Below are 21505 nucleotides of genomic sequence, written 5' to 3' on the forward strand. Positions count from 1 at the left end.
ACTACAGGTCAGACCGTATCCCATCACCACCAAACTCTAGAAGTTAGTACAGGTCAGTTATTACAGGGAAAACAGCTCAGTGGAAGTCATAGGAAGTAGTAGGAAGTACAGCCAAAAGAAAACCACTGCAACTACTACTGTACCTCATGGAATAGTACACAGTTTAAACTTAATATCACCACAAAATCAATAGGCCGCATCAAATAAACATAACTTTTTTTTTAAACTATCCCCACTTGTAAGGCACAATAAAATTGACAAAGATTAGACTCATTTCAAAAACAAATACTAATTAAAAAAAAGAAAACAAATATCTCATAAAACAAAAGTTCCTTGAGTATGGTGACTTGGCATTGGCTGTCTAGTGAAGAGAAGGGGAGGGTGTATCGACCAATACAACCTTTACTGATCCCTGATGCCCCTCCCACTAAACACAGCCTGAGACAGCCTCTCAGAAGTACCAGGATGGAAGAGCCTGGAGACAGCCTCTCAGAAGTACCAGGATGGAAGAGCCTGGAGACAGCCTCTCAGAAGTACCAGGATGGAAGAGTCTGGAGACAGCCTCTCAGAAGTACCAGGATGGAAGAGCCTGGAGACAGCCTCTCAGAAGTACCAGGATGGAAGAGTCTGGAGACAGCCTCTCAGAAGTACCAGGATGGAAGAGCCTGGAGACAGCCTCTCAGAAGTACCAGGATGGAAGAGTCTGGAGACAGCCTCTCAGAAGTACCAGGATGGAAACGCTCTCTTTACTGTTGAGGAGTGACCCTTGTGTGGCCCAAAATAGTACTCTATTCCCTATGTAGTGCACTACTTTACACCAGGGCCCATGGTGCTTTGGTCAAAAGTAGTGCACTATATAGGGAATAGGGTGCCAGTTGGGGACGCATCCAGGGAGCAGAAGGCAACGAACAGAAAGAGGTTTAAAAAGTTCCTGATAGGCAGACGGATCAGACCGTTCTGGCAGCTCATCCCCTGTTAGATGGACGGAGGGGGAGAGACGTTCAGTCGTTGTGTTTATCCGAGGATGTGAGTGGGCTTGTTCAGTTGTTGGGTTTATCCGAGGCTGTGAGGGGGGTCGTTCAGTTGTTGTGTTTATCCGAGGCTGTGAGGGGGCTCGTTCAGTCGTTGTGTTTATCCGAGTCTGTGAGGAGGGGCTCGTTCAGTTGTTGTGTTATCCGAGGCTGTGAGGGGGCTCATTCAGTTGTTGTGTTTATCCGAGGCTGTGAGGGGGCTCGTTCAGTCGTTGTGTTTATCGTAGGATGTGAGGGAGGGGCTCGTTCAGTTGTTGTGTTTATCCGAGGCTGTGAGGAGGGAGCTCGTTCAGTCGTTGTGTTTATTGGAGGCTGTGAGGGGGCTCGTTCAGTCGTTGTGTTTATTGGAGGCTGTGAGGAGGGGGCTCGTCCAGTCGTTGTGTTTATCCGAGGCTGTGAGGGGGCTCGTCCAGTCGTTGTGTTTATCCGAGGCTGTGAGGAAGGGGCTCGTTCAGTTGTTGTGTTTATCCGAGGCTGTGAGGGGGGTCGTTCAGTCATTGTGTTTATCCGAGGCTGTGAGGGGGGTGATCTCTGACAGGTCTTCTTGGGGGAACACCACGAAACACAGCTTCTGACCCACGTAGGTCACACACTCTGGAACAGAACAGACAGGCAGCGGGGTCAGAGACGTATACAGTAAAGTCACTGACTTCAACTCAACATGATAATGTTTGGGTGTCTTCTGGAAAAGCAGACTTGTACGGCCCTCTAGTGGTAGATCACAACTTCATGACAAAAATGTAATTCTGCTGTAAGACCCATATTCTGCAGATGGCAGCATTTCATTCTGCTGTAAGACACTGATAAGGGAATTTATATGCTTAAAGGTAATGACTAAACAATTCCACCCTGAAACGTAATTATGACATTATGTAACATATATAATGAATAATTAGACAAACGTAACTATTAGTAATCATTCGATTCTGTAACATTTAGAATGATAAACTTCAGTCTAAAAAGGTTTGGTCGAGACAAGTAGAAATGTGTGTGTGTGTGACTAAGAAAATACCGAGAACAATTCAACTGTGTATGACCTGAACCTGGCTAGAACTCTGAGAAACTTACGATAGGACAGGGAGTCCTTTCAAGGTTCCTCTAATCTCAGGGGAATGGAACTGCCAGTTTGGTATTGATAAACAGTGGTGAGCACCATGGGGAAGGATACAATCTACCTACTGTTCGTGTGTATGTATGTGCGTAAGTAGGGAGTGAGTTATAAAATGGACTTTAGAACGTTCTCGTGAATAAACTGTACGAACCTTTTGCATAACCTGAGTCTTTGCCTAATTATTATTAAACCCAGGGTCTTACAAACCTCGGGAATTAGTCAAAGCTTTAATAATTGTTAGTTATTATCATTGGGATGGAAAATTCTCGTGACAGACACATATTCTGCAGACGGCAGCATGTCACTCTGCTGCCTTATCAGTGTCGATACAGAGACGGCAGCATGTCACTCTGCTGCCTTATCAGTGTCGATACAGAGACGGCAGCATGTCACTCTGCTGCCTTATCAGTGTCGATACAGAGACGGCAGACAATCATTCTGCTGCCTTATCGGTGTCGATGCAGAGACGGCAGCATGTCATTCTGCTGCCTTATCGGTGTCGACGCAGAGACGGCAGCATGTCACTCTGCTGCCTTATCGGTGTCGATACAGAGACGGCAGCATGTCACTCTGCTGCCATATCGGTGTCGATGCAGAGACGGCAGCATGTCACTCTGCTGCCATATCAGTGTCGACGCAGAGACGGCAGCATGTCACTCTGCTGCCTTATCAGTGTCGACGCAGAGACGGCAGCATGTCACTCTGCTGCCTTATCAGTGTCGACGCAGAGACGGCAGCATGACTGTGACTGTGGTTGTCTTACCTCCCTTAGTTGAATGACTGTAAGTTTGCTCTGAATAAGAGCGTCTGGTGACCTACATGGCCATGCAATACAAGGAGTGGAGGAGTCACTCACCAACGACCCTGTAGACACATCTAGGTTTGTTCTTCCAGTGGACTCCCACGAAGTAGACGGGTACCCCGGTGAGCATGATGACGATCCCCATGCCACACACCACGGGCTCCGAGTACAGGCTGAACCCCAGCAGCACCGCCCAGAACACCAGGTAACTGATTGGGACCAACACACTCACCTGAAGGGAGATGGGGAGGAGAGGAGTGAAGGGTAATGGGGGAGAGGATAGAGGGAGGGGGAGAGACGAGGGACGATGGGGGGAAGGGAGGAAGAGATAAAAATCCAATCGTAATACACCACAGCACAACGTCCGGTTTCCCATCAGTAATAGAATGACCAGTTCATTTCCTGGTTTCCCTCTCAGTAATAGAATGACCAGTTCATTTCCTGGTTTCCCATTCAGTAATAGAATGACCAGTTCATTTCCTGGTTTCCCATTCAGTAATAGAATGACCAGTTCATTTCCTGGTTTCCCACTCAGTAATAGAATGACCAGTTCATTTCCTGGTTTCCCTCTCAGTAATAGAATGACCAGTTCATTTCCTGGTTTCCCATTCAGTAATAGAATGACCAGTTCATTTCCTGGTTTCCCTCTCAGTAATAGAATGACCAGTTCATTTCCTGGTTTCCCACTCAGTAATAGAATGACCAGTTCATTTCCTGGTTTCCCTCTCAGTAATAGAATGTCCAGTTCATTTCCTGGTTTCCCTCGCAGTAATAGAATGACCAGTTCATTTCCTGGTTTCCCACTCAGTAATAGAAAGACCAGTTCATTTCCTGGTTTCCCTCTCAGTAATAGTATGACCAGTTCATTTCCTGGTTTCCCACTCAGTAATAGAATGACCAGTTCATTTCCTGGTTTCCCATTCAGTAATAGAATGACCAGTTCATTTCCTGGTTTCCCTCTCAGTAATAGATTGACCAGTTAATTTCCTGGTTTCCCACTCAGTAATAGAATGACCAGTTCATTTCCTGGTTTCCCTCTCAGTAATAGAATGACCAGTTCATTTCCTGGTTTCCCATTCAGTAATAGAATGACCAGTTCATTTCCTGGTTTCCCATTCAGTAACAGATTGACCAGTTAATTTCCTGGTTTCCCACTCAGTAATAGAATGACAGTCCATTTCCTGGTTTCCCATCAGTAATAGAATGACCAGTTCATTTCCTGGTTTCCCATTCAGTAATAGAATGACCAGTTCATTTCCTGGTTTCCCCACTCAATAATAGAATGACCATTTCATTTCCTGGTTTCCCCTCTCAGTAATAGAATGACCAGTTCATTTCCTGGTTTCCCCACTCAATAATAGAATGACCAGTTCATTTCCTGGTTTCCCCACTCAATAATAGAATGACCAGTTCATTTCCTGGTTTCCCTCTCAGTAATAGAATGACAGTTCATTTCCTGGTTTCCCCACTCAATAATAGAATGACCAGTTCATTTCCTGGTTTCCCTCTCAGTAATAGAATGACAGTTCATTTCCTGGTTTCCCCACTCAATAATAGAACAACAGTTCATTTCCTGGTTACGGTGTGCACTAGTAAATAGTTCCCAGATATAGTAGCACCAGATATAGGCCTGCTGTACCTTGATGGGTCGTAGCAGGTTGGGTCTCTTCCAGCGATAGTACAGCAGGCCAGCGATGGTCACTCCATAGGACAGGAAGTTAATAAAGGAGACATAGTTGATCAGGTTGTGAGTCTCTCCGATACACAGGATCACTATGGTGGCTCCGCACTGTGGAGGAGGAGGGAAACAGAGGTCAATGAATATAGACGTAACATACACTTTGGGAGACTATAACATTATACACAAAGCTATATAGCACAGCCCTGGGGTTTGGGGCTAGTGCAGCCCTGGGGTTTGGGGCTAGTGAAGCCCTGGGGTTTGGGGCTAGTGCAGCCCTGGGGTTTGGGGCTATAGGAACTAGAGCAGCCCTGGGGTTTGGGGCTATAGGAACTAGAGCAGCCCTGGGGTTTGGGGCTAGTGCAGCCCTGGGGTTTGGGGCTATAGGAACTAGTGCAGCCCTGGGGTTTGGGGCTATAATAACTAGCACAGCCCTGGGGTTTGGGGCTATAGGAACTAGTGCAGCCCTGGGGTTTGGGGCTATAGGAACTAGCACAGCCCTGGGGTTTGGGGCTATAGGAACTAGTGCAGCCTGGGGTGGGGGCTATAGGAACTAGCGCAGCCCTGGGGTTTGGGGCTATAGGAACTAGCGCAGCCCTGGGGTTTGGGGCTATAGGAACTAGAGCAGCCCTGGGGTTTGGGGCTATAGGAACTAGAGCAGCCCTGGGGTTTGGGGCTATAGGAACTAGCGCAACCCTGGGGTTTGGGGCTATAGGAACTAGTGCAGCCCTGGGGTTTGGGGCTATAATAACTAGCACAGCCCTGGGGTTTGGGGCTATAGGAACTAGTGCAGCCCTGGGGTTTGGGGCTATAGGAACTAGCACAGCCCTGGGGTTTGGGGCTATAGGAACTAGTGCAGCCTGGGGTTTGGGGCTATAGGAACTAGCGCAGCCCTGGGGTTTGGGGCTATAGGAACTAGCGCAGCCCTGGGGTTTGGGGCTATAGGAACTAGAGCAGCCCTGGGGTTTGGGGCTATAGGAACTAGAGCAGCCCTGGGGTTTGGGGCTGTAGGAACTAGCGCAGCCCTGGGGTTTGGGGCTATAGGAACTAGTGCAGCCCTGGGGTTTGGGGCTATAGGAACTAGAGCAGCCCTGGGGTTTGGGGCTATAGGAACTAGCACAGCCCTGGGGTTTGGGGCTATAGGAACTAGTGCAGCCCTGGGGTTTGGGGCTGTGGAATTGTGGGAAAATGCAGGCAAGAATGGGTAGCACAGTAATGTACACAGACTAGCAGAGTGGGAATAGGTGTGCAGTAACTTTCACAGACTAGCAGAGTGGGAATAGGGGTGCAGTAATTTACACAGACTAGCAGAGCGGGAATAGGGGTGCAGAAATTTACACAGACTAGCAGAGAGGGAATAGGGGTGCAGTAATTTACACAGACTAGCAGAGCGGGAATAGGGGTGCAGTAATTTACACAGACTAGCAGAGAAGGAATAGGGGTGCAGTAATTTACACAGACTAGCAGAGTGGGAGTAGGGGTGCAGTAATTTACACAGACTAGCAGAGTGGGAATAGTTGTGCAGTAATTTACACAGACTAGCAGAGCGGGAATAGGGGTGCAGTAATTTACACAGACTAGCAGAGAGGGAATAGGGGTGCAGTAATTTACACAGACTAGCAGAGCGGGAATAGGGGTGCAGTAATTTACACAGACTAGCAGAGAAGGAATAGGGGTGCAGTAATTTACACAGACTAGCAGAGTGGGAATAGGGGTGCAGTAATTTACACAGACTAGCAGAGTGGGAATAGGGGTGCAGTAATTTACACAGACTAGCAGAGCGGGAATAGGGGTGCAGTAACTTACACAGACTAGCAGAGAGGGAATAGGGGTGCAGTAATTTACACAGACTAGCAGAGTGGGAATAGGGGTGCAGTAATTTACACAGACTAGCAGAGTGGGAATAGGGGTGCAGTAATTTACACAGACTAGCAGAGTGGGAAAAGGGGTGCAGTAATTTACACAGACTAGCAGAGTGGGAATAGGGGTGCAGTAATTTACACAGACTAGCAGAGTGGGAATAGGGGTGCAGTAACTTACACAGACTAGCAGAGAGGGAATAGGGGTGCAGTAATTTACACAGACTAGCAGAGTGGGAATAGGGGTGCAGTAACTTACACAGACTAGTAGAGTGGGAATAGGGGTGCAGTAATTTACACTGACTAGTAGAGTGGGAATAGGGGTGCAGTAATTTACACAGACTAGCAGAGCGGGAATAGGGGTGCAGTAACTTACACAGACTAGTAGAGCGGGAATAGGGGTGCAGTTTTTCAGGTGGATCATGGCCAACAGGTAAGGCAGGTGACCCTCTCTGGCTCCAGAGAAACACAACCTGAGGAGAAAAAGGGACAATAGAAAAAGGGACAATAGAAAAAGGGACAATAGCGTTTGGTGTGTTTGCAGTTGGTTGGAGGGTGATGCTAGCAACACACCACAGATACGCTATGAATGAAGTGGACTGTATATTGATTTGGGGTTATGAATGAAGTGGACTGTATATTGCTTTAGGTTACAGTGTCTGTGTAGTTCCATGTGTTATTCCATGTGTTGTTCCATGTGTTTTAATCTATTCCAGAACTAGAGCATCAGCAAGTCCTTGATAAAGTGAATCAGCTCTGTTGGTACAGGACAATAACGTGGACGTTTCCTGGTGAGGCGGTCCCCCCCCGAGGAGAGGTTAGGAGAACCACTGACTATATACAGTGGGGGGAAAAAGTATTTGATCCCTCATTAAAATGCAAATCAGTATATAACATTTTTTGACATGCGTTTTTCAGGATTTTTTTGTTGTTATTCTGTCTCTCACTGTTCAAATAAACCTACATTTCTTTGTCAGTGGGCAAACGTACAAAATCAGCAGGGGATCAAATAAATTTTCCCCCCATTGTATTATGAGACTATGAGTACAGGACAATAACGGTTATGAGGTTATGAGAACCACTGACTATATATATTATGAGACTATGAGTACCTGGAAGAAGTGAAGAGGTAGCCGTTGATTCCTCCGAATGTCGACAGAGCTACAGAGATAGGCATCACCCAGGAAAAAACACCCAGCAACTTCTCACCAAATGTCTGTAAAAAAAACATTCAACAATCATTAAAACAACTTTTAAAACAACCACAGATAGTTAACTGTTAAATAACCACACAAAAATCACATAACAACATTTTATTTGTTTATTATGGATTCTCATTAGCGTTAACAGAAGCAGCAGCAGCTTCTCTTCCTAGTGTTTATTATGAATCCTCATTAGCTTTAACAGAAGCAGTAGCTTCTCTTCCTGGTGTTTATTATGGATCCTCATTAGCTTTAACAGAAGCAGCAGCAGCTTCTCTTCCTGGTGTTTATTATGGATCCTCATTAGCTTTAACAGAAGCAGCAGTAGCTTCTCTTCCTGGTGTTTATTATGGATCCTCATTAGCTTTAACAGCAGCAGCTTCTCTTCCTGGTGTTTATTATGGATCCTCATTACCTTTAACAGAAGCAGCAGAAGCTTCTCTTCCTGGTGTTTATTATGGATCCTCATTAGCTTTTACAGAAGCAGTAGCTTCTCTTCCTGGTGTTTATTATGGATCCTCATTAGCTTTTACAGAAGCAGCAGCTTCTCTTCCTGCTGTTTATTATGGCTCCTCATTAGCTTTAACAGAAGCAGCAGCAGCTTCTCTTCCTGGTGTTTATTATGGATCCTCATTAGCTTTAACAGAAGCAGCAGCTTCTCTTCCTGGTGTTTATTATGGATCCTCATTAGCTTTAACAGCAGCAGCTTCTCTTCCTGGTGTTTATTATGGATCCTCATTAGCTTTAACAGAAGCAGCAGCTTCTCTTCCTGGTGTTTATTATGGCTCCTCATTAGCTTTAACAGAAGCCGCAGCAGCTTCTCTTCCTGGTGTTTATTATGGATCCTCATTAGCTTTAACAGAAGCAGCAGCTTCTCATCCTGGTGTTTATTATGGATCCTCATTAGCTTTAACAGAAGCAGCTTCTCTTCCTGGTGTTTATTATGGATCCTCATTAGCTTTAACAGAAGCAGCAGCTTCTCTTCCTGGTGTTTATTATGGCTCCTCATTAGCTTTAACAGAAGCAGCAGCAGCTTCTCTTCCTGGTGTTTATTATGGATCCTCATTAGCTTTAACAGAAGCAGCAGCTTCTCTTCCTGGTGTTTATTATGGATCCTCATTAGCTTTAACAGCAGCAGCTTCTCTTCCTGGTGTTTATTATGGATCCTCATTAGCTTTAACAGAAGCAGCAGCTTCTCTTCCTGGTGTTTATTATGGCTCCTCATTAGCTTTAACAGAAGCCGCAGCAGCTTCTCTTCCTGGTGTTTATTATGGATCCTCATTAGCTTTAACAGAAGCAGCAGCTTCTCATCCTGGTGTTTATTATGGATCCTCATTAGCTTTAACAGAAGCAGCTTCTCTTCCTGGTGTTTATTACGGATCCTCATTAGCTTTTACAGAAGCAGTAGCTTCTCTTCCTGGTGTTTATTATGGATCCTCATTAGCTTTTACAGAAGCAGCAGCTTCTCTTCCTGGTGTTTATTATGGATCCTCATTAGCTTTTACAGAAGCAGCAGCAGCTTCTCTTCCTGGTGTTTATTATGGATCCTCATTAGCTTTTACAGCAGCAGCAGTAGCTTCTCTTCCTGGTGTTTATTATGGATCCTCATTAGCTTTAACAGCAGCAGCTTCTCTTCCTGGTGTTTATTATGGATCCTCATTAGCTTTAACAGAAGCAGCTTCTCTTCCTGGTGTTTATTACGGATCCTCATTAGCTTTTACAGAAGCAGTAGCTTCTCTTCCTGGTGTTTATTATGGATCCTCCTTAGCCTTAACAGAAGCAGCAGCAGCTTCTCTTCCTGGTGTTTATTATGGATCCTCATTAGCTTTAACAGAAGCAGCAGTATCTTCTCTTCCTGGTGTTTATTATGGATCCTCATTAGCTTTAACAGCAGCAGCTACTCTTCCTGGTGTTTATTATGGATCCTCATTAGCTTTAACAGAAGCAGCAGCAGCTTCTCTTCCTGGTGTTTATTATGGATCCTCATTAGCTTTTACAGAAGCAGTAGCTTCTCTTCCTGGTGTTTATTATGGATCCTCATTAGCTTTAACAGAAGCAGCAGCAGCTTCTCTTCCTGGTGTTTATTATGGATCCTCATTAGCTTTAACAGAAGCAGCAGCTTCTCTTCCTGGTGTTTATTATGGATCCTCATTAGCTTTAACAGCAGCAGCTTCTCTTCCTGGTGTTTATTATGGATCCTCATTTGCTTTAACAGAAGCAGCTTCTCTTCCTGGTGTATATTACGGATCCTCATTAGCTTTTACAGAAGCAGTAGCTTCTCTTCCTGGTGTTTATTATGGATCCTCATTAGCTTTTACAGAAGCAGCAGCTTCTCTTCCTGGTGTTTATTACGGATCCTCATTAGCTTTTACAGAAGCAGCAGCAGCTTCTCTTCCTGGTGTTTATTATGGATCCTCATTAGCTTTTACAGCAGCAGCAGTAGCTTCTCTTCCTGGTGTTTATTATGGATCCTCATTAGCTTTAACAGAAGCAGCTTCTCTTCCTGGTGTTTATTACGGATCCTCATTAGCTTTTACAGAAGCAGTAGCTTCTCTTCCTGGTGTTTATTATGGATCCTCCTTAGACTTAATAGAAGCAGCAGCAGCTTCTCTTCCTGGTGTTTATTATGGATCCTCATTAGCTTTAACAGAAGCAGCAGTAGCTTCTCTTCCTGGTGTTTATTATGGATCCTCATTAGCTTTAACAGAAGCAGCAGAACCTTCTCTTCCTGGTGTTTATTATGGATCCTCATTAGCTTTAACAGAAGCAGCAACAGCTTCTCTTACTGGATTTTATTATGGATCCTCATTAGCTTTAACAGAAGCAGCAGTAGCTTCTCTTCCTGGTGTTTATTATGGATCCTCATTAGCTTTAACAGAAGCAGCAACAGCTTCTCTTACTGGATTTTATTATGGATTCTCATTAGCTTTAACAGAAGCAGCAGTAGCTTCTCTTCCTGGTGTTTATTATGGATCATCATTAGCTTTAACAGAAGCAGCAGTAGCTTCTCTTCCTGGTGTTTATTATGGATCCTCATTAGCTTTTACAGAAGCAGCAGCAGCTTCTCTTCCTGGTGTTTATAATGGATCCTCATTAGCTTTAACAGAAGCAGCAGCTTCTCTTCCTGGTGTTTATTATGGATCCTCATTAGCTTTAACAGCAGCAGCTTCTCTTCCTGGTGTTTATTATGGATCCTCATTAGCTTTAACAGAAGCAGCTTCTCTTCCTGGTGTTTATTACGGATCCTCATTAGCTTTTACAGAAGCAGTAGCTTCTCTTCCTGGTGTTTATTATGGATCCTCATTAGCTTTTACAGAAGCAGCAGCTTCTCTTCCTGGTGTTTATTATGGATCCTCATTAGCTTTTACAGAAGCAGCAGCAGCTTCTCTTCCTGGTGTTTATTATGGATCCTCATTAGCTTTTACAGCAGCAGCAGTAGCTTCTCTTCCTGGTGTTTATTATGGATCCTCATTAGCTTTAACAGCAGCAGCTTCTCTTCCTGGTGTTTATTATGGATCCTCATTAGCTTTAACAGAAGCAGCTTCTCTTCCTGGTGTTTATTACGGATACTCATTAGCTTTTACAGAAGCAGTAGCTTCTCTTCCTGGTGTTTATTATGGATCCTCCTTAGCCTTAACAGAAGCAGCAGCAGCTTCTCTTCCTGGTGTTTATTATGGATCCTCATTAGCTTTAACAGAAGCAGCAGTATCTTATCTTCCTGGTGTTTATTATGGATCCTCATTAGCTTTAACAGCAGCAGCTTCTCTTCCTGGTGTTTATTATGGATCCTCATTAGCTTTAACAGAAGCAGCAGCAGCTTCTCTTCCTGGTGTTTATTATGGATCCTCATTAGCTTTTACAGAAGCAGTAGCTTCTCTTCCTGGTGTTTATTATGGATCCTCATTAGCTTTAACAGAAGCAGCAGCAGCTTCTCTTCCTGGTGTTTATTATGGATCCTCATTAGCTTTAACAGAAGCAGCAGCTTCTCTTCCTGGTGTTTATTATGGATCCTCATTAGCTTTAACAGCAGCAGCTTCTCTTCCTGGTGTTTATTATGGATCCTCATTAGCTTTAACAGAAGCAGCTTCTCTTCCTGGTGTTTATTACGGATCCTCATTAGCTTTTACAGAAGCAGTAGCTTCTCTTCCTGGTGTTTATTATGGATCCTCATTAGCTTTTACAGAAGCAGCAGCTTCTCTTCCTGGTGTTTATTACGGATCCTCATTAGCTTTTACAGAAGCAGCAGCAGCTTCTCTTCCTGGTGTTTATTATGGATCCTCATTAGCTTTTACAGCAGCAGCAGCAGCTTCTCTTCCTGGTGTTTATTATGGATCCTCATTAGCTTTAACAGCAGCAGCTTCTCTTCCTGGTGTTTATTATGGATCCTCATTAGCTTTAACAGAAGCAGCTTCTCTTCCTGGTGTTTATTACGGATCCTCATTAGCTTTTACAGAAGCAGTAGCTTCTCTTCCTGGTGTTTATTATGGATCCTCCTTAGCCTTAACAGAAGCAGCAGCAGCTTCTCTTCCTGGTGTTTATTATGGATCCTCATTAGCTTTAACAGAAGCAGCAGAAGCTTCTCTTCCTGGTGTTTATTACGGATCCTCATTAGCTTTAACAGAAGCAGCAGTAGCTTCTCTTCCTGGTGTTTATTATGGATCCTCATTAGCTTTAACAGAAGCAGCAGCAGCTTCTCTTCCTGGTGTTTATTATGGATCCCCATTAGCTTTAACAGAAGCAGCAGCTTCTCTTCCTGGTGTTTATTATGGATCCTCATTAGCTTTAACAGCAGCAGCTTCTCTTCCTGGTGTTTATTATGGATCCTCATTAGCTTTAACAGAAGCAGCTTCTCTTCCTGGTGTTTATTACGGATCCTCATTAGCTTTTACAGAAGCAGTAGCTTCTCTTCCTGGTGTTTATTATGGATCCTCATTAGCTTTTACAGAAGCAGCAGCTTCTCTTCCTGGTGTTTATTACGGATCCTCATTAGCTTTTCCAGAAGCAGCAGCAGCTTCTCTTCCTGGTGTTTATTATGGATCCTCATTAGCTTTTACAGCAGCAGCAGTAGCTTCTCTTCCTGGTGTTTATTATGGATCCTCATTAGCTTTAACAGAAGCAGCAGTAGCTTCTCTTCCTGGTGTTTATTATGGATCCTCATTAGCTTTTACAGCAGCAGCAGCTTCTCTTCCTGGTGTCCACAAAAAACACAAAACATAACAACACTACCCTTTCCCACCTGGACAAAAGGAACACCTACGTGAAAATGCTGTTCATTGACTACAGCTCAGCGTTCAACACCATAGGGCCCACAAAGCTCATCACTAAGCTATGGACCCCTGGGACTAAACACCTCCCTCTGAAACTGGATCCTGGACTTCCTGACGGGCCGCCTCCAGGTGGTAAGGGTAGGTAATAACACATCCGCCACGCTGATCCTCAACACTGGGGCCCCTCAGGGGTGCGTGCTTAGTCCCCTCCTGTACTCCCTGTTCACTCACGACTGCGTGGCCAAGCACGACTCCAACACCATCATTAAGTTTGCTGACGACACAACAGCGGTAGGCCTGATCACCGACAACGATGAGACAGCCTATAGGGAGAAGGTCAGAGACCTGGCAGTGTGGTGCCAGGACAACAACATCTCCCTCAATGTGATCAAGACAAAGGAGATGATTGTGGACTACAGGAAAAGGAGGACCAAGCACGCCCCCATTCTCACCAACGGGGCTGTAGTGGAGCAGGTTGAGAGCTTCAAGTTCCTTGTTGTCTACATCACCAACAAACTATCATGGTCCAAACACATCAAGACAGTCATGAAGAGGGCACGACAATGCCTATTCCCCCTTCAGGAGACTGAAAAGATTTGGCATGGGTCCTCAAATCCTCAAAAGGTTTTACATCTGCACCATCGAGAGCATCCTGACTGGTTGCATCACCGCCTGGTATTGCAACAGCTCGGCCTCCGACCGTAAGGCGCTACAGAGGGTAGTGCGTACGGCCCAGTACATCACTGGGGCCAAGCTTCCTGCCATCCAGGACCTCTATATCAGACGGTGTCACAGGAAGGCCCTAAAAATTACCAAAAACTCCAGCCACCCTATAGTCATAGACTGTTTTCTCTGCTGCCGCACGGCAAGCGATACCAAAGCACCAGGTCTGGAACCAACAGGACCCTGAACAGCTTCTCCCTTCAAGCCATCAGACTGATAAATAGTTAGTTAGATAGTTGATCAATAGCTACCCAGACTATTACAGTATACTGCTGTTACTGTCTATTATCTATCCTTTACCCCTACCTACAGTATACTGCTGTTACTGTCTATTATCTATCCTTTACCCCTACCTACAGTATACTGCTGTTACTGTCTATTATCTATCCTTTACCCCTACCTACAGTATACTGCTGTTTCTGTCTATTATCTATCCTTTACCGCTACCTACAGTATACTGCTGTTACTGTCTATTATCTATCCTTTACCCTTACCTACAGTATACTGCTGTTACTGTCTATGATCTATCCTTTACCCCTACCTGCAGTATACTGCTTTTACTGTCTATTATCTATCCTTTAGCCCTACCTACAGTATACTGCTGTTACTGTCTATTATCTATCCTTTACCCCTACCTACAGTATACTGCTGTTACTGTCTATTATCTATCCTTTACCCCTACCTACAGTATACTGCTGTTACTGTCTACTATCTATCCTGTTGTCTAGTCACACGTATACGTATCATATTCTTCCTGTATATAGCCATGTTATTACCTAGTACTTCCTGTATATAGCCATGTTATTACCTGGTACTTCCGGTATATACCCATGTTATTACCTGGTACTTCCTGTATATAGCCATGTTATTACCTGGTACTCCCTGTATATAGCCATGTTATTACCTGGTACTTCCTGTATATAGCCATGTTATTTCCTGTATATAGCCATGTTATGACCTGGTACTTCCTGTATATAGCCATGTTATGACCTGGTACTTCCTGTATATAGCCATGTTATGACCTGGTACTTCCTGTATATAGCCATGTTATTACCTGGTACTTCCTGTATATAGCCATGTTATTACCTGGTACTTCCTGTATAAAGCCATGTTATTACCTGGAACTTCCTGTATAAAGCCATGTTATAACCTGGTACTTCCTGTATATAGCCATGTTATGACCTGGTACTTCCTGTATATAGCCATGTTATTAACTGGTACTTCCTGTATAAAGCCATGTTATTACCTGGTACTTCCTGTATATAGCCATGTTATTACCTGGTACTTCCTGTATATAGCCATGTTATTACCTGGTACTTCCTGTATATAACCATGTTATCGTTACTCATTGTGTATTTATTATGACTTTATTATTAAGTGTTATTACTTTTGCTGTTATTTTATTTCTAGATGAATTCTCACCACGGCCACGGCGTTGGATGCCAACAGCTCTTCGGGGGTCATGGAGGAGAAGTATGCGATGTTAGTCAGAGTGTAAACTAACGTCACCAGGGGAATGGATATGTAGATAGCCCGGGGCAGGTTCCTGTATAGATAGATAGTTAATATGTCAGTCAGACTGTAGATTAACGTCACCAGGGGAATGGAAATGTATATAGCCTGGTTCCTGTAAAACAGTACATTATATTACAGTAGGTTCCTGTAAAACAGTACATTATATTACAGTAATATGTAGATAGCCCGGGGCAGGTTCCTGAGATAAGAGACATATTTTACAGTAATATACCAGGTTCCTGTAAAAGAGTACATTATGTTACAGTAATATAGTACTGTAATAATATATTATAGTAATATGTGGATGGCTGGGGGCAGGTTCCTGAGGTTAGACAGCAGTGACACAGTCAACTCATTAGACAGCAGTGAGACAGTCAACTCGTTAGACAGCAGTGAGACAGTCAACTCGTTAGACAGCAGTGAGACAGTCAACTCATTAGACAGCAGTGAGACAGTCAACTCATTAGACAGCAGTGAGACAGTCAACAGTGAGACAGTCAACCCATTCGACAGCAGTGAGACAGTCAACTCATTAGACAGCAGTGAGACAGTCAACTCATTAGACAGCAGTGAGACAGTCAACTCATTAGACAGCAGTGAGACAGTCAACAGTGAGACACTCAACCCATTCGGCAGCAGTGAGACAGTCAACTCATTAGACAGCAGTGACACAGTCAACTCATTAGACAGCAGTGAGACAGTCAACTCATTAGACAGCAGTGAGACAGTCAACTCATTAGACAGCAGTGAGACAGTCAACTCATTAGACAACAGTGAGACAGTCAACAGTGAGACACTCAACCCATTCGGCAGCAGTGAGACAGTCAACTCATTAGACAGCAGTGACACAGTCAATTCATTAGACAGCAGTGAGACAGTCAACTCAGTAGTCATCAGTGAGACAGTCAACAGTGAGACGGTCAACCCATTCGACAGCAGTGAGACAGTCAACTCATTAGACAGCAGTGAGACAGTCAGCCCATTAGACAGCAGTGAGACAGTCAACTCGTTAGACAGCAGTGAGACAGTCAACTCGTTAGACAGCAGTGAGACAGTAAAGTTAATGAATATAATTTGAGCATTGAAGGCAATAAGGTGCAACATGAATAACAGCTGCATGAATAACAGCTGCAACATGAAAACACGTAAAGTCAATATATTACTGGATGACAACAGGTGCTCTTCCACTTTCCACCACTAGGTGGTGCTATGAGGACACAGTTCATTGCGCTCCGATTCTCCACCCTCCTCCTGAAGTGTGCACTTGGAAAATTCCCTACGGCTAATGTTTAGAGCAGACCAATGCTTTGAAATTCATGACAGGGAGTGTGCAAGTGCACACTTTGTTAGAAGGGTTAACAATTGGTTTGTAGCCTAAATCTAGAGGTCTATCCTGATTAAATTGGGACGTAGCCTGAATCTAGAGTACTATCCTGATTAAATTGGGACGTAGCCTGAATCTAGAGGTCTATCCTGATTAAATTGGGACATAGCCTGAATCTAGATGTCTATCCTGATTAAATTGGGACGTAGCCTGAATCTAGAGGTCTATCCTGATTAAATTGGGACCTAGCCTGAATCTAGAGGTCTATCCTGATTAAATTGGGACGTAGCCTGAATCTAGAGGTCTATCCTGATTAAATTGGGACGTAGCCTGAATCTAGAGGTCTAGAGGTCTATCCTGATTAAATTGGGACGTAGCCTGAATCTAGAGGTCTATCCTGATTAAATTGGGACGTAGCCTGAATCTAGAGGTCTAGAGCTCTATCCTGATTAAATTGGGACGCAGCCTACATCTAGAGGTCTATTCTTACTTGCGTGGCTCGACCACCTCCTCAGTGACGTAGTTCAGGAAGTTCCAGCCGCTGAAGGCAAAGGAGGCCTGGAGGAAAGCCAGAGCTATCTGCCCCACAGACGGGTCCCGTGTGAACTCAAACGCCTGGCTGGGTCTCAGAGCATCATAGTGACCTGGTGGGTGGGAGGGAGGGAGAGAGAGAGGGGAGGGAGGGAGGGAGGGGAGGGAAGGAGGGAGGGTGGGAGGGAGGGGAGGGAGGGTGAGAGGGTGGGAGGGAGGGTGGGAGGGAGGGAGGGAGGGAGGGTGGGAGGGAGAGAGGGGAGGGAGGGAGGGTGGGAGGGGAGGGAGGGAGAGAGGGGAGGGTGGGGAGGGAGGGAGGGAGAGAGGGGAGGGAGGGAGGGTGGGTGGGAGGGGAAGGAGGGAGAGAGGGAGGGAGAGAGGGAGGGAGGGTGGGAGGGAGGGAGAGGGGTGGGAGGGTGGGAGAGAGGGAGGGAGGGAGGGGGAGAGAGGAAGGGAGGGAGGGAGGGAGAAAGGGAGGGAGGGAGGGAGGGAGGGAGGGAGGGAGGGAGGGAGGGAGGGAGGGGAGGGTGGGAGGAGGGAGGGAGGGAGAGAGAGAGAGAGAGCTGTGATTAAGATTTTACTGACACGCACACACCATCATCGCCAGCCCTCAGTCATCAGCACAGTGTAATGTGGTAATGAATGCTGTCGTCCCCTTCATTCCAATAGGATGAAAGAGTTGTGACAGCAACTACAGTAGTGATTCCCATCATGTGACCAGACTGAGACCTCCAGTATCCAGGTGCTCGTTACAATCTGGGACATGATTCCTATCCAGACAGACCACTTCCTGATCACACCATGTTTAATGGCAGACAGACCACTTCCTGATCACAACGTGTTTAATGGCAGACAGACCACTTCCTGATCACACCGTGTTTAATGGCAGACAGACCACTTCCTGATCACACCGTGTTTAATGGCAGACAGACCACTTCCTGATCACACCGTGTTTAATGGCAGACAGACCACTTCCTGATCACACCGTGTTTAATGGCAGACAGACCAGTTCCTGATCACCCTGTGTTTAATGGCAGACAGATCACACTGTGTTTAATGGCAGACAGATCACACCGTGTTTAATGGCAGACAGATCACACCGTGTTTAATGGCAGACAGATCACACCGTGTTTAACAGCAGACAGATCACACCGTGTTTAATGGCAGACAGATCACACCGTGTTTAATGGCAGACAGATCACACCGTGTTTAACGGCAGACAGATCACACCGTGTTTAACGGCAGACAGATCACACCGTGTTAAACGGCAGACAGATCACACCGTGTTTAACGGCAGACAGATCACACCGTGTTTAACGGCAGACAGATCACACCGTGTTTAACGGCAGACAGATCACACCGTGTTTAACGGCAGACAGATCACACCGTGTTTAACGGCAGACAGATCACACCGTGTTTAACGGCAGACAGATCACACAGTTGGACTGATGTGATGTTTAAAGGGGAGCACGTTCGGCTCACACTTTGTCTCTCTGGTTTCTACAAATTCTTTCCAACGTCAGTCTGGAAGATTAGCTGAGACAACAGCACTGCTCCTGGGATACACAGTCAGGTCACAAACGCTGCTTCTCTGGCTGCCTAAAATCCAGCCCAAACCGGATGAGGTCCAATGTCTGTATGTGTCACGCCCTGGCCATAGAGAGGGTTTTATTCTCTATTTTGGTTAGGCCAGGATGTGACTAGGGTGGGAATTTTATGTCCTTTTTTCTATATGTTTTGTATTTCTTTGTTTTGGCCTGGTATGGCTCTCAAGCAGGGACAGCTGTACATTGTTGTCTCTGATTGGGAGCCATACTTAGGTAGCCTGTTTTCCTTTGGGTTTTGTGGGTAGTTCATTTCTGTTTAGTATATCTTACCTGACAGAACTGTTTGGCTGTCTTTTGTTTATTTGTAAAGTGTTAATTTTTTTTCCATGAAATTACAAAGATAAACAAATTCCACGCCGCACCTTGGTCTCTTCACAACGACGGCCGTTACAGTATGTTTGATTGAGATCTACGAACACTCCTTCTCTTAAAGCCTTGTTCACACTACTTGTTTTAGTGCTCAAATCAGTTTGGTTTTTCAAATCCGTTTCGGAATACTGACTACCGTCTAAACAGTAAGTTACAAAGTGACCGAAATCAGATCTGTGTGTGTGTGTTCAGACTGTCGTCATTTTCCCAGTTGCTTTGCACATTCACAATTCACACGGTGTAAGAACTTTTAAAAACAGGTCCTTTTGTTTTTGGGGGGGGAGGGGGGCAAACCGCAACAGTCAACTAGCTATCTAGCTAGCCGTTTAGTTTGCTACCACACATTCACTCATTTGTTTGTAAACAATTAACAAGCGAGTTAGCTACCATGTGTTCTTGTCAAACTGTTAACAGACTAACAAGCAATTGATAAGTTAACAATCTTAAAAACCACTTGAGGGCAAAAAAAATAAAATCTGATTTGATCGTTCAGATAAAAGTCGCACGGCCAGGAATCAGATTTGATCGTTCAGATAAAAGTTGCACGGCCAGGAATCAGATTTGATCGTTCAGATAAAAGTCGCACGGCCAGGAATCAGATTTGATCATTCAGAGTAAAGTCGCACGGCCAGGAATCAGATTTGATCGTTCAGATTAAAGTCGCACGGCCAGGAATCAGATTTGTATCTGATTTCAAACCATTATGAATGTGGCTTGAAATTTCTGATTCCATGTAATTTTTGGCTGTTCAGACTGCAGGGAAAAGATCAGATTCAAATCGGATATGCAAAAAGAATATGATTTGAGTCAGTTCAAACTGCTAGTGTGAACAAGGCTAAACGGTCTCTGTCTTCCTCTCTGTTCCTCTGTCTGCCTCCCTATCTGCTTCTCTGAGTGCCTCTCTCTGCCTGCAACTGCCTCTCTCTGCCTCTCTCTGCCTCTGCAACTGCCTCTCTCTGCCTCTGCAACTGCCTCTCTCTGCCTCTCTCTGCAACTGCCTCTCTCTGCCTCTCTCTGCAACTGCCTCTCTCTGCCTCTCTCTCCGACTGCATCTCTCCGCCTGCGTCTCTGACTGCCTCTCTCCGTCTGCCTCTCTCTGCAACTGCCTCTCTCTGCAACTGCCTCTCTCTGCAACTGCCTCTCCGCCTGCCTCTCTCTGCCTGCCTCTCTCCACTGGACAGGTCCTAGTGACTGTATGATAGTGTTAGGGTTAGCAAAACAGTTAGACAGTCAATTTCCCCTTTTCATCTCCCACCTCTACGAGGCAGCAGCCGCCAGGCCAGGAGTCTCATCTCCCACCTCTACGAGGCAGCAGCCATCAGGCCAGGAGTCTCATCTCCCACCTCTACGAGGCAGCAGCCACCAGGCCAGGAGTCTCATCTCCCACCTCTACGAGGCAGCAGCCACCGGGCCAGGAGTCTCATCTCCCACCTCTACGAGGCAGCAACCACCGGGCCAGGAGTTTCATCTCCCACCTCTACGAGGCAGCAGCCACCAGGCCAGGAGTCTCATCTCCCACCTCTACGAGGCAGCAGCCACCAGGCCAGGAGTCTCATCTCCCACCTCTACGAGGCAGCAGCCACCAGGCCAGGAGTCTCATCTCCCACCTCTACGAGGCAGTAGCCACCAGGCCAGGAGCAGGAGGGAGCAGGAGGGAGCAAAGGAAGGGTTGTTAAGGGAGTGTTTACTCCCAGGTGATTATTGATCTGAGAAACTGATTGAGGGAAGCCTCCTGACGTGGCAGGATTCATATCGGATGTATTTTTGGTTTTCTTTTTGGACAGGATCAGATCTGTCTGTTGTATAATATAGTTTTGTTTAACCATTTGAACATTGATAAGCTACTTGGTCTGGTCCAATACGGAGTCTCAGCTGAACTGCCCTGGACTCTAGCCTTCCCTGTGGCTCAGTTGGTAGAGCATGGTGTTTGCAACGCCAGGGTTGTGGGTTCGATTCCCATGGGGGCACAGTACGAAAAAAATAAAAATAATAATAAATAAGCATGAAATCAAATGTATGAAATGTATGCATTCACTACTGTAAGTCGCTCTGGATAAGAGTGTCTGCTAAATGACTGAAATGAAATGACTCTGGTAAGTCATCCACACCAGGGGTTAGTGAGAGTCTCTGTGATTCAGGTTGTCTGAAACAGTAGCATCAAAGATGTTTTATAACTAACCCAAGATAGACCACAGCCTGTTGTTTCCAATGGGAGTAAATGAATCATAGTGGGCAGAGCCAAGAACGAGCTAGAGAGGGTTCTATTGGTGCATTCTAGCATGTATTTGCATATTTCTATTAAGGGAACGCCTACTTTGTGAAGTGAACGTGTGAAATAACTCGATTCGCCCTTTGCACTCTTTCTGAAGAACACATTTTTTTTTTTTTACTTTGACAAAGAGTAAAGTCTACAAAACTTAGTCCACTCTGTTCGTAATAGACTAGAGTTTTGGAAACCAAAAAAAAAATAAAAAAATGTATTGAGA

The 21505-nt window shown here is 45.3% G+C and overlaps 1 protein-coding gene across 1 annotated transcript in view; it reads right to left on the reverse strand.

Annotated features, from left to right (window-relative positions):
• Window positions 1-204: 204 nt before the first annotated feature.
• Window positions 205-21505, reverse strand: part of LOC106591035 (asc-type amino acid transporter 1) — a 56464-nt gene continuing 35163 nt past the window's right edge. Inside the window, exons 5-11 of the mRNA XM_014182208.2 lie at window positions 17003-17156; window positions 15096-15219; window positions 7594-7697; window positions 6858-6954; window positions 4584-4733; window positions 2999-3176; window positions 205-1625 (exon numbers count right to left, since the gene is read on the reverse strand). Coding sequence (XP_014037683.1) covers window positions 1522-1625; window positions 2999-3176; window positions 4584-4733; window positions 6858-6954; window positions 7594-7697; window positions 15096-15219; window positions 17003-17156 — 911 coding nt within the window. The 3' untranslated portion in view covers window positions 205-1521. The remainder of the gene's footprint in view (window positions 1626-2998; window positions 3177-4583; window positions 4734-6857; window positions 6955-7593; window positions 7698-15095; window positions 15220-17002; window positions 17157-21505) is intronic.

This window comes from Salmo salar, chromosome ssa11 (genome assembly GCF_905237065.1).
Source record: "Salmo salar chromosome ssa11, Ssal_v3.1, whole genome shotgun sequence".
NCBI classification, from domain to species: Eukaryota; Metazoa; Chordata; class Actinopteri; order Salmoniformes; family Salmonidae; genus Salmo; species Salmo salar.